The following is a 13,506-nucleotide window of genomic DNA, read 5'->3' on the forward strand; positions in this document are numbered from 1 at the left end:
TACACATGTTCTGCCTAGAGGGGTGGGATATGGAGGGCGGGAGGGAGGGAGACGCAGGAGGGAAGAGAAATGGGAACATGTGTATATGAACATTAGCTTTGATATGCATCTCCTCTCCATGCATTCCTTACCCTGATGAACAGCAAATAAATCCACCCAGCTGCTCAAGCTGGAAAATCTGCAACACCCTACCTCTGTTTTCTCTCTTAGTCTTCATTCAAAGAATTATCGAACTCCACTGACTCTCTTAAATCTCTCTCCCATCTGTTTCTTCCTCTGCCTCTCCCACCACACGACTCCCGACCGAGGCCTCATTATTTCAAACGCCCTGAAATATTTAAAAACGGCATCCTGCTTAGCCTCCTTGCTTCCTGGCTCACCTCCACATGCAGCCAGAATTATTTCATTAAAACACAAATCTAACCATGTCACTCCACTGCCTAAATGGCTTCAATGACTCCATTTAACCTGAAATGTGAAGCACAATGATGAAGGCCTTTATGGTTGCCTGCTGTCTTATTCCCCCACCCTAACCAATGTGCAATCCTAGTAGTTCCTCAACAAAGTCCAGGCTTCCCTCTAGGGTCACACCATGAACTTTGTGTTTCCTCTGCCTGGAAAATCCTCCCCACCTTCCAACCCTCCTGTAAGGTTCTCCCCATTTTGGAAGAATAAGTAAAATCCCTATTTCATAAGTTACATCCAAATAAACACGAAGAAATAAAAGAGTTTAAAGTAGGAACACACAGGGACTTCCCTTGTGGCGCAGTGGTTAAGAATCCACCTACCAATGCAGGGGACACGGGTCAGATCTCTGGTCTGGGAAGAACCCACACGCAGCGGAGCAACTAAGTCCGTGCACCACAACTACTGAGCCCGCGCTCTAGAATCCGCGAGCCACAACTACTGAAGCCCATGCACCTAGAGTCCGTGCTCCTCAACAAGAGAAGCCATCATAATGAAAAGCCCGCGCACCACAACGAAGAGTAGCCCCTGCTCACCACAACTAGAGAAAGCCCGTGCGCAGCAACAAAGACCCAACACAGCCAAAAATAAATAAATAAATTTATAAATTTATAAAAAACTAAAAGTAGGAACACACACAAGAAAGCACTGGCAGAAGGCGCACATGTATAATTTTTTCCCTTTAAGGCAAGGGTCAGCAAACTACAACCTGAGGGTCAAATTCAGCCTGCAGGCTAGTTTTTGTAAATAAAGTTTTATTGGAACACAGCTGTGCCCATTGGTTCACGGGTTGTCTGTGGCTGCTTTTGCCTGGCAACAGCACAGTGTTGAGTAGTTGAGACAGAAACCATACGGGCTGAAAAGCCCTAAAATATTTACTCTCTGACCCTTTACAGAAAAAGTTGACTGACCCCCAAATTTTTTAAAAACAATTTAAAGCAGATATTATTGAACTTAAAAGATGGAAAAGTCTGAATATGTAGAACTTAGAAACTACTGATTCTACAAACACAAACAATACTGAAAGTCAAATGACAAAGAGAGAACATTAGAAATAGGTACAACAGACAAACAAATAGTATATATTCATGATACAAGTGAGGAAAAGATCACCATCCAAATAGGAAAAAGAGTAAATGACTTCAGCAGCTAATTGAAACCTGAAGAAGTATAAATGGGCAAAACATGCATGATGGTATTTTCTACCTTGTTAGCAATCAGAAGGGGGCAAAAAAAACAATGACTCAGTTTACCTTAAAAATCAGCAAATTAAAAAAAAATAGTTATACTCTGTATTGGCATATGTTCAAAGAAACAGGTAGTCTTAGAAGAGGTAACTGGAATAGGGACTTCCCTGGCAGTCCAGTAGTTAAGACTTCGCCTTCCAATGCAGGAGGTGTGGGTTCGATCCCTGGTGAGGGAGCTAAGATCTCACATGCCTCCTGGCCAAAAGACCGAAACATAAAACAGAAGCAATACTGTAACAAAGTCAATGAAGACTTTAAAAATGGTCCATATCAAAAAAAATCTTAAAAAAAGAGGTAATGGGAATAAAAATTTGATATACTACCCTTTTTGGAAGAAATTTGTCTTTTAGAACACGGGTCAAAAGTTCTTTCCAACGAAAAAGCTTAGCGTTGGGAAAATGTTATTCTAGTATCAGACGGTCTAAAGCACGTTTTATGGTAACATCGTATCGGGTTTAAAACCTACTTTTTTCAGGAGAAACGTGTGACTTTGATTGTCCCCGCACCAGCCTGCAGGTGGCGCCGTCACCAGCACAGACGCCACAGTTGTCTTCCTTGGCGTTGCTCCCCAGTTGTCGGTCGCAGCCCACTGCCTGCAGACAGACAGAAGCACGGCGGTCAGGAGCGGGTAGAGATACGGGGATGTGAGACCTTCTGTATGTCAGAAACCGTATTTATGGTGTTATCCTTCTTAAATGTGTGAGTTGGCTCTCTTTTATGAGGATATACTTTTTAAAAGATATAATATATAAAGCTTGACAGTACCCTGTCATTTATATGATTCTTCTCCAAAGGCCAAAGAATTAAAAAAGACTTGAGACTGTCCCTTGACACTCCCACTCTTACTGTTTTATTTATAATTTTATTCAGATATTTTATGTACATAAAATGAATGGAACATTACAGATATTTCCTCTCTCCTCTTTCCCCACCCCTTCCCTCTCTTTCTATCCCTACCCTAGTCCTATTCTCTCATTTCTTCCCCCAAATGACCACTATTCTGAAGTTGATGTATATCCTTCTGGTCCATAGTTTTAATTTTTTTTTCTGTTTTTAATCTCAATCTATACCTGTATCTTAATACTGACGATATATCCATATCTCTCTATATTCTGTATTTGTATCTTTGCATTTCCTTCTGTTTATCATTATCTATACCTATACCTATCTCTACCTGTATGTCATTATAGATATATGTGTGTGTGTGTATATATACAATCTTTATAAAAACTTTTATAAACAATTTTTAAAATATAAGGAAGGAATTAATGAGAGAGCTATCTCATAGAATATGCTTATACTGATATCCTTCAGTCTCTTGTGAATTACTGCTTTTGTGAGATGTGTGTGTGTATTTGCTAGACTGTGAGCTTCCTTGTATGAGAAAAAGGGCTATGTCTTATGTTTCTTTTTATTTTACAAATATGTCTTTTACATGATGTGCGCCCAATAATATTAACTGATGAGCTAGTTTATCTCTACCTCTGCATACACATTCAACTTTATTTGTATTTATATGCCTGGTGTGTAAGTGCAGAGACCTCAGAGGCAAACAGCCCACTTACAAAACCTGCCCTGTCCTACCACCCCTTTCAAGCTGCAGGATGTTGAACAACTGAAACTCTAGGAGACTCATTTTCCTCAAGAGTAAAATAGGGACAATAATACATACTCCACGTAGGGTCTACTAAGAATGAAATGAGAAAATATATGTGAAACTCTTAGTACAGTGATTAGAATACTCAAAGGGCTCATCAAAAGAGAGCCCCTTTAATCTCTCTCTGTTTTTCATTTTGTTTTGACTGCTGGGTTGAGCCCCTATGCTTTGGTTTGGAGAACTGCTGGATCAGATTTTGTATCCAAGGTGTTGAAGAGAATATAAAACAGGACGAAGTTGGAACCACATCTATAGACTATTCTTTCCAAAATGCTGGTGCTGAAGGGAAGGAAAAAGATCAAATGAAAGTTTCAGGGAGAGGTAGGAAAAGTTCCAAGGAAGTTTAAGGAAAAGCCTATGATTAGAGATATTTTCAAATTCACAAAGGGCTGTCATGAAGAAAGGGTTTACATTTGTTCTGTGTATTTTCAAACGGTGAAAGCTACAGGTTTAGGCATAGTTTAGTTCAATATGAGAAAGTTTTTAAAGTCAGAGTTATCCAACAATAAATATTCAACCATGGGCTAGGTAGGAGACTTTTTGGCAGGAAAATTGGAGAGGGGATTAAATTATTTGATGAGCAGCTGAATCCTTTGAGACCCTTTCATCCTGATTATATGATTTTTATAAAGATAATAGTAAAATATTCATAATAATAGCTGATTTTTATTGAATGCTTACCACGTACCTGGCATTATTCCAAGTATGTTATACACATTATTTCATTTAATCTTCATAGCAACCTTCTGATACCTTCTATCTCTATTTTACAAATAAGGCATCCGAGGGTCACTGAGGTTATATGACTTTCCTACATTACACAGCTAGTGTATTGTTTTAAAACCCAGTTCATCTGACAGCAGAATCCTAACACTATGCTATACCTTCCTCACCTTTAGTATCAGCAGATGGACAACAATGAACCCAGGTACATAGGCCATTATGTTAATATTTACAAGTACATGTGGAATAACTTAAGAGTGATTGATTTTGGAAACACACTTGCGTGGTTGAGATTCAATCAGTGAGTAACTTGTGTTCATGCAACTTTCTCAAGGGGTAGTAATTCTACCATCAAATTATAGAAACACTGTTCCTCGGCCAAGCTCTGTCCTCACACATCTGTGTCCCTGAGCACTTTGCATTTCATAAGAATGAGAATCACCCTTTATCTGGTCATCCAGGAAGGGTGTGGGTTTAGGAGCTAGGATGGGTTTGTTTTGAAGAGTGTTTAGAGACTTGCAAGACCCTGGGCAATCGAATACCCCCCTGAGCACTGACATTTATTTCATAATTTTTAAAGCTAGAGTTCATCCAAATATTACAGCCAAAAATAAGCATGTGAAAACATCACAGAAAAATAATATCTGAAAAGAAGGTCTCGTTGCCTTGTGATTCATAGGGTATAAGCCAGAACTGCCCTTGAATTTGAGGGACTACCGAATTTTCACTCTCACTTCACATCATAATGAACACTGAGCAACTTTCTAAGAATTGCCTCAAGTATTTTCAACTTCTGTGACTTTTCCTGAAGTCAAGATCTCTAGTTGTAATGATTTAAAAACCACTAATCGATAAACATAGCAATAAAATTTATTAACATCCATATACAACCAATTTCTATAGAGCCAGGCACTACAGAGTATAAATTAGTAAGACAAGATTTATATTCTATGGTGTAGTTAATGAGACAAGTTATACAAGATAGGGGATAATATAAACAAAAATTTAAGATATATGAGCAGTGCTTTGGGGAATAAATACACATCTATAAATCATCACTTCAGCTAAGGATTATTTCATAGTACTGGCATATGATTTCTTAATCAGCTCATAGAAGTCAGTGTTTAAATAAGGGTCGTTACTCCATATGAAGCAAAACATGAATTTTCCAGCTCAGTCAAATATAATCCTTCAAGAAGCAAAGAATTTTTTGAGTCAACTTCTGCTTGAGATCTCTGAAAACTGGATTCTACCTTACAAAAAATTCTAACATTCCTGCCTGAAAAATCAGAGGATATGGAGCTATGGTAATCATTAGGAATATTCATAAATATTTAGCTTCTCCAGCCCATGGAGGACTGCACTTCCCCACCCCCTTAGAAATTAAGTGTAGTCATTGACTGCCTTTAGCCAATGAAATATGAGTCTAAGTGTCTATGTCACTTCTGTAAGAAGCTTCAAGGGTCAGTGTGTGAGTCACACATTCCCCTTCTCACTGCTGTAATTATTATGCAAAACGTGTTCCAATAAAGCCTCCCTCAGTCTGGGTCTCTGAGACGTTCAAGAGCAAAGACTCCTGCTGACCCACGTTGGCCAAGTAGCGTGAGCTAAAAGTCACCTTTAATTGTTTGAAGCCACAGAGCTTTAGGGGTTGTTGGTTACTGAAGGAAAAACCTAGCCTGTATTATACTAGAGTACTATTTAACTATTAATGGATAGAGCAGGGCCATTAACATCAAAGGGTTGCTTGAAACTGGCCATTTCACATTAAAATCCAGATTTCTGGCTCCTGTTGACAAATGAAAACTCTGACATGTTTATACACGGTTGCCCCCTTGAGCATATTAATGAGCAGATATGTATTCTCCAGCTCATGACAGCCCTCATCACTCACTATGACTAGACTTGAGCAGTTTTCTTCCAGAGTGGAGGGTAGATATTTGAGTTTCAGCCTCTATACTAAACCGTCTAAGCATCACTCACCTATCGTGCTGACTGCTGTCTACTAGAATCACATCTTACTTCCAGTTAGAAAATTTGGCTATATTTGTAGCAATACAAAATGTACAAATATCATCAGTATAGCGCCATGGCTAAGAAAACATTTTGGAATTCGGTTTCCTGGGTTCAAATTCCAGCTCTACCATTTTCTAGCTGTGCCGTCCGGGCAAATGACTTAGCCTCTTCAAATTCCAGTTTCCTTATAGACAGAGTGGGGATAATGACTATCCCAGCTTCATAGTGTACGATGAGCTAACACAGTAAAGTGCTTAGACAATGCCTGACACCTTGTAAGCACCCAGTAAGTGTTAGATGCTATTCTTTTTACTAGAAATACAAAGTGATTTCTTCATTCACACAGTTGTCAAGGAATTCAATAAATGTGAATGATAAATCAGACTTGTTCTGCAGATCTGGTTCCAACCAGGTCCTGTTTCTGATAAAAATCAGACCTCCAAAGCAGAAGCAAATTTCATTCAGTGTGTATAGTTGTCTCATGCTGTCTGCTGTGCTCAGAGTCACAGTAGGTTCTTCCCAGGAGCACAGTGACAGGGTCATGTAAATGAGCAAACTGTAAACACACTTGCAAAGATTATTTGTAGTCTCTGTCAAGTGAACATCAGGGCTCAGTTCACTGATCCTAAGGCAATCAGAGAGAATCACACAGTTTACTTTCTCCCATCCTAATGGCTGTGGACAGCCACAGCCACATTGTATGGGAAAGGGAATTTATGTGAACATTGTCCTGTGGAAGGAAAGATACTGAATTCAACTTAGAAGCGTCTGAGTCACTTTTGAAGAAGGGCATGCAATTCTTTTGACCTGAAGAGCCTTTGCCAGAAGATCACTCAGCTTTCAGAGAGGTATCACCTATGACTGCCCAAAGAATCCACTTACTCATGAGACTCAACAGAAACATGATAGGAAGCACATATTTTAAAGGAACTAATTCGGCACTGAAAACCAACTTTATCCTGCAATCCCCTTCAAACCCTGGAAACTACTGGAGCAAACTATGCACTTCAGACAAATAAGAGGGAGCTCTGGTCAGTGCCCACAAGGAGAAACCAGGGAAAGAGAACCAGTATAGCCTACAGGGCTCCTGGTGACAGTGGTTCTGCTGGGCTCCTGAAATATTGTTCATGAAAGAACGAATTTGTTTTTTTTTAATGAACGTTAATGTTTTTTAAATGTATCACATAAACTAGTTGTACTTATTTTCATGCTGCCTTATAAATTAAAAAAACACTATAAAACCATCTATTTACATTTGTCCTTAATAGCAAAATCAACTCTTTCTTTTTTTTTTTTTTTTTTTTTGTTTGCTCAATACATTATTTTTTTTCAGTTGGGGTGTAGTTGCTTTACAATGTTGGGTTAGTTTCTACTATACAGCGAAGTGAAGTAGAGTTCCCTGTGCTATACAGCTCATTCTCATTAGTTATTTATTTTATACATATTAGTGTATATATGTCAATCCCAAACTCCCAATTCATCCCACCCCCATTTCCCCCCTTGGTGTCCATATATTTGTTCTCTATATCTGTGTCTCTGTTTCTGCCTTGCAAACAGGTTCATCTGTACCATTTTTCTAGATTCCACATATATGCCTTAATATACGATATTTGTTTTTCTCTTTCTGACTTACTTCACTCTGTATGACAGTCTCTAGGTCCATCCACGTCTCTACAAATGACCCAATTTTGTTCCTGTTTATGGGTGCATAATATTCCATTGTATATATGTACCACATTGTATATATGTACCACATCATTCGGCTGTCAGTGGGCCTTTAGGTTGCTTCCATGACCTGGCTATTGTAAATAGTGCTGCAATGAACATTGGGGAGCATGTGCCTTTTTGAATTATGGTTTTCTCTGGGTATTTGCCCAGTAGTGGGATTGCTGGGTCATATGATAATTCTACTTTTAGTTTTTTAAGGAACCTCCATACTGTTCTCCGTAGTGGCTGTATCAATTTACATTCCCACCAACAGTGCAAGAGAGTTCCCTTTTCTCCACACCCTCTCCAGCATTTATTGTTTGTAGATTATTTGATGATGGCCTTTCTGACTGGGGTGAGGTGATACTTCACTGTAGTTTTGATTTGCATTTCTCTAATAATTAGTGATGTTGAGCATCTTTTCAGGTGCCTCTTGGCCATCTGTATGTCTTCTTTGGAGAAATATCTATTGAGGTCTTCCGCCCATTTTTTGATTGGGTTGTTTGTTTTTCTGATATGAGCTGCATAAGCTGTTTGTATATTTTGGAGATTAATCCTTTGTCAGTTGCTTTGTTTGCAAATATTTTCTCCCAGTCTGAGGGTTGTCTTTTCATCTTTTTTATGGTTTCCTTTGCTGTACAAAAGCTTTGAAGTTTCATTAGGTCCCATTTATTTATTTTTGTTTTTATTTCCATTACTCTAGGAGGTGGACCAAAAAAGATCTTGCTGTGATTTATGTCATAGAGTGTTCTTCCAATGTTTTCTTCTAAGTTTTATAGTGTCCAGTCTTACATTTAGGCCTTTAATCCATTTTGAGTTTATTTTTGTGTATGGTGTTAGGGAGAATTCTAATTTCATTCTTTTACATGTAGCTGTCCAATTTACTCATCACCACTTATTGAACAGACTGTCTTTTCTGCATTGTACATTCTTGCCTCCTTTGTCATAGATTAGTTGACCGTATGTGGGTGGGTTTATCTCTGGGCTTTCTATCCTGTTCCATTGATCTATCTTTCTGTTTTTGTACCAGTACCATACTGTCTTGATTACTGTAGCTTTGTAGTATAGTCTGAAGTCAGGGAGCCTGATTCTCCCAGCTCCTTTTTTTTTTTTTTTTTCCTCAAGACTGCTTTGGCTGTTCGGGATCTTCTGTGTCTCCATACAAATTTTAAGATTTTTTGTTCTAGTTCTGTGAAAAGTGCCGTTGGTAATTTGACAGGGATTGAACCTGTACATTGCTTTGGGCAGTATACTCATTTTCACAATATTGATTCTTCCAATCCAAGAACATGGTATATCTTTCCATCTGTTTGTGTCAACTTTGATTTCTTTCATCAGTGTCTTATAGTTTTCTGAGTACAGGTCTTTTGCCTTCTTAGGTAGGTTTATTTCTAGGTATTTTATTCTTTTATTGCAATGGCAAATGGGATTGTTTCCTTAATTTCTCTTGCATATTTTTCATCATTAGTGTTTAGGAATGCAAGAGATTTCTGTGCATTAATTTTGTATCCTGCAACTTTACCAAATTCATTGATTAGTTCTAGTAGTTTTCTGGTGGAAACTTTAGGATTTTCTATGTATAATATCATGTCATCTGCAAACAGTGACTGTTTTACTTCTTCTTTTCCAATTTCCATTCCTTTTATTTCTTTTTCTTCTGTGATCGCCATGGCTAGGACTTCTAAAACTATGTTGAATGAGAGTGGCTAGAGTGGACATCCTTGTCTTGTTCCTGATCTTAGAGGAAATGGTTTCAGGTTTTTTTTTGTTTGTTTTTTTTTTGCGGTACGCAGGCCTCTCACTGTTGTGACCTCTCCCGTTGCGGAGCACAGGCTCCAGATGCGCAGGCTCCGCGGCCATGGCTCATGGGCCCAGCCGCTCCGCGGCATGTGGGATCTTCCCAGACCGGGGCACGAACCCGCATCCCCTGCATCGGCAGGCGGACTCTCAACCACTGCACCACCAGGGAAGCCATGGTTTCAGTTTTTCACCATTGAGAATGATGTTTGCTGTGGGTGTGTTGTATATGGCCTTTATTATGTCGAGGTAGGTTCCCTCTATGCCCCCTTTCTGGAGAGTTTTTATCATAAATGGGTGTTGAAGTTTGTCAAAAGCTTTTTCTGCATCTACTGAGATGATTGTTTGGTTTTTATTCTTCAGTTTGTTAATATGGTGTATCACACTGATTGATTTGTGTATATTGAAGAATCCTTGCATCCCTGGGATAAATTCCACTTGATCATGATGTATGATCCTTTTAATGTGTTGTTGGATTCTAGTTTGCTAGTATTTTGTTGAGGATTTTTGTGTCTGTATTTATCATAACTTTGTTTAATGGTTTACAGGCTACACGTGAGTTTTCAGCATGATTCAAAAAAAATTACTTTCTTTCCAGTGGTACCTTTAGTTCATGTCTGCCTCTCTTGTCCTCAGACCCTTCCTGCTGCATTGAGAGCCTTAAAGGAAAGGCCGCAAGACAGTGTCTCAGTGATGAGCTGGGTTTACATGTTCAGCAAAACTGGGCAATATTAGACCATCAACAGTTTGGTAATAAGGATGATGAACTGTACTCTATGGGTATCTTTTCATCCATTCAGATTATCCTTCTTATTTGAGAATACTTTTTATTTTTCCAGGCAATTCTGTAATTATCAATGTAACAGGTTCTTGAGACCTCCACACCTCATAAGATAAAGAGTCAATATCCATACCATTTCTTTTTTTTTTAACTTTTTATTTTATATTGGAGTATAGTTGATTAATGAAAGAACAAATTTAAAATAGGGCCTATAAGGAGAGTAACATCTCCTTTATACAGACTGAAGAGACCAAGGCTCAGAGACAGTAAGCAGTCACAGGAAACTACTACATCCTGCACCAGGCAGTGTTCACTCCAACCATGTCACTGAGACTGCTTAAGCTGAGGTCACCAATGATCTCTGTTTGGTCGAAATGAAGCAGGCATATTTCAGTTCTTTTCCCTCTTGACTTCTCTGAAGTATTTGGCACTGCGAACTTCCTTCTTAAACACTCACCCACCCATATCTTGTTTTTTCCCAGTTTTCTATTAAACAGAAGACTGTTTTGTGTAGTCTCCATCATGTGTACCTCTTCCAGTGCTTGCCCCTGAAATGATGGGGCCAGAACTCTGTCCTTGGGAATCTGCCCTTCTCACTCAGTCCCTAAGGACATACATTAGCTTTAACCATGGGACGAACCCCAGATCTATATTCCCCATCTAGAATTCTCTCCTAAGCTCTAGATTCATGCATCAACTTGGATATCCACAGGTACAGCAGGCTCATCATCTTCTCCCCACATACTTGGTCCTCACTCAGTATTTTCTGTCTTGGTGAAGGGCTTCATCATCTACTTAGTTATTATGTCAGAAATCCAGACATCATTCTCAACTTCTCTCTCTCTTTTTTTCCCACATCCAATCAAACATCCAGCCCTAAAAGATCTGCTTCTTTAATCTGTAGAATTTGTCTCCCCTTCTTCAGTCACCCTACCTCCACCTTACTTTAAGCCCTTGTTATCCCAACTTGACCTATTATTATCTGCTCCAACCCTGTCTTCCCCAAATAATCTGCCACATTGCCACTTGAGTGATCTTTCTAAAAACAATCCCAACTCAGCTATTTCTTATAAAATTCTTCAATGTTTCCTCTCCTCTTACAACTATCAGAATAAGTTCATGATTGGTTTCCACCTACATCTGTTGCCTCAATTTCAAGCATTATCCCACAGGTACTTTTCACCTCAGCTCTACAGAATGAGTCAAAGATGTTTAAACACACCTACTATCACATCTCTTCACCAGCGCTATTCCTTGTGCTTGGGATTCTCTTCATCATCTTGATATATGTAACTTCTACTCAACTTTTCAAAACCTCGGTGTCAAAACATTACCTTGATCACATTGCTCTTCCTTAGCCCAGATTAAACTGTTTGTCGGTAACAATTATTTTTCATTATAAAAGCAATACACACTCATTGTCAAAAAACTTGTAAAACAAAAAAGCATAATTCCACTGACAAATAATAGCTATTATTATCATTTAGTGGAAGAGCTCAAAAGTTAACTGGTGGTTACAAAGGGAAACCATTGACAGCATATGAGATAGAAAAATGAAGTAGTAAACTCTGACCTTAGGGAAGATTAAGCAACAGCAAACATCAAATAAGATGGTTTAAGAGTAGGAAAGAAAGGAAGAGAGACTGGTTAGGCTACCAAGGGAGACTGACTAGTTTAGTCTTGGGGTAGAAAGGTGAAAGTGAGAGAGGAAAGAAGAGTAAAATGTGAGAGATTTGACAGAGGTACCGGGATAGAGGACATGCAAGCAAATACACTCGGTGACTACAATATGAATTCAGGAAGGTAACACTGAGAATTGTGGTGTCATAAGCAGAAATGAATAGAAATAGCAGTAAGAATAACCAGTGGATCTGGGAAGAACAATACTAGTTCATTTGAGAAGGGGTGGGGATTGGAGGAATTCCGACGGTGTATTGGAGGGATTTGCGGAATCTCCCAGAATGGGTATCAAGCTTGAACTAGAAAATTCAGGATTGGAGGCTGAGAGAGAAATGAAAGAACGACCAAGAGTTATGAAAAGCCTCTGCATCTGCGAGTAGATAAGACTCATTTATTCAACCAGTTTTTAAGTGAGGACCTTTGATGGGGCCAGACATTGTCAGGGTACTGGGGTATGGCAGTGAGTCTAAATGTACCAATTAAAAAGACAGAGAATGTCATAGTAGATCACAAAACAAGATCCAACTATCTGTTGTCTGAGGAAACCCACTTTAAATATAAAAGCATCTATAAATTAAAAGTAAAGGGATGGAGAAAGACACAGTATGCTAACATTAATAAAAATAAAGCAGGGGTAGGTATATTAATTTCAGACAGAGCAGACTTCAGAGCAAGGGGAGTTATCAAGGGCATTTATGTAATGATAAAGGTGTCAATACTCCAAGAAAACATAACATTCTTAATGTGCATATGCCTAACAATGGAATGCCAAAACACACGAGGCAAAAACCTACAGAACTGCAAGGAAAAGTAGATGAATCCACTATTATAGTTGGAGACTTCAACACCCCTCTATCAGAAAGAGGATAGATCCAGCAGGTGGAAAACATTGAGAAGAACTAAATAAATGGAGAGATATTCCTTTCTTGTGGATAGGAAGATTCAATATTATCAAGATGTTAGCTCTTTCCAACTTGATTCCACAAAGTTATTTTGTGGATATTAACAAACTGATTCTAAAGTTTACATAAAGAGGGAAAAGACCCAGAACAGTCAACACAATACTGAAGGAGAAGAACAGTGTCAGAGGACTAACACTGCCCAACTTCAAGGCTTATGAATAAAGCCAAAGTAATCAAGATGGTATGGTATTGGAAAAAGAGTAGACAAAAAGGTCAATGGAACGGAATAGAGAGCACAGAAATCAACTGACATGAATACAATCAAATGATCTTTGACAAAGGAGCAAAGGCAATACAATGGGAAAAATAGTCTCTTCAATGAATGGTGCTAGAACAACTGCACATCCACATGCAAAAAAATGAATCTAGACACAGACTTACATCCTTCACAAAAACTAGCTCAAAATGGATCACAGACCTAAATGTAAAACACAAAACTATAAAACTCCTAGAAGGTAACCTAGAAGAAAA

General features: G+C 38.7%; 1 protein-coding gene across 1 annotated transcript in view; it reads right to left on the minus strand.

Annotated features, from left to right (window-relative positions):
- ADAMTSL3 (ADAMTS like 3) overlaps positions 1-13,506 on the minus strand; it is a 526,198-nt gene that overhangs the window by 201,980 nt on the left and 310,712 nt on the right. The window contains 1 exon segment of the mRNA XM_079912635.1: positions 2,179-2,305. Coding sequence (XP_079768761.1) covers positions 2,179-2,305 — 127 coding nt within the window.

The sequence above is a fragment of the Stenella coeruleoalba genome (assembly GCF_951394435.1).
Source record: "Stenella coeruleoalba genome assembly, chromosome: 2".
Lineage (NCBI taxonomy): Eukaryota > Metazoa > Chordata > Mammalia > Artiodactyla > Delphinidae > Stenella > Stenella coeruleoalba.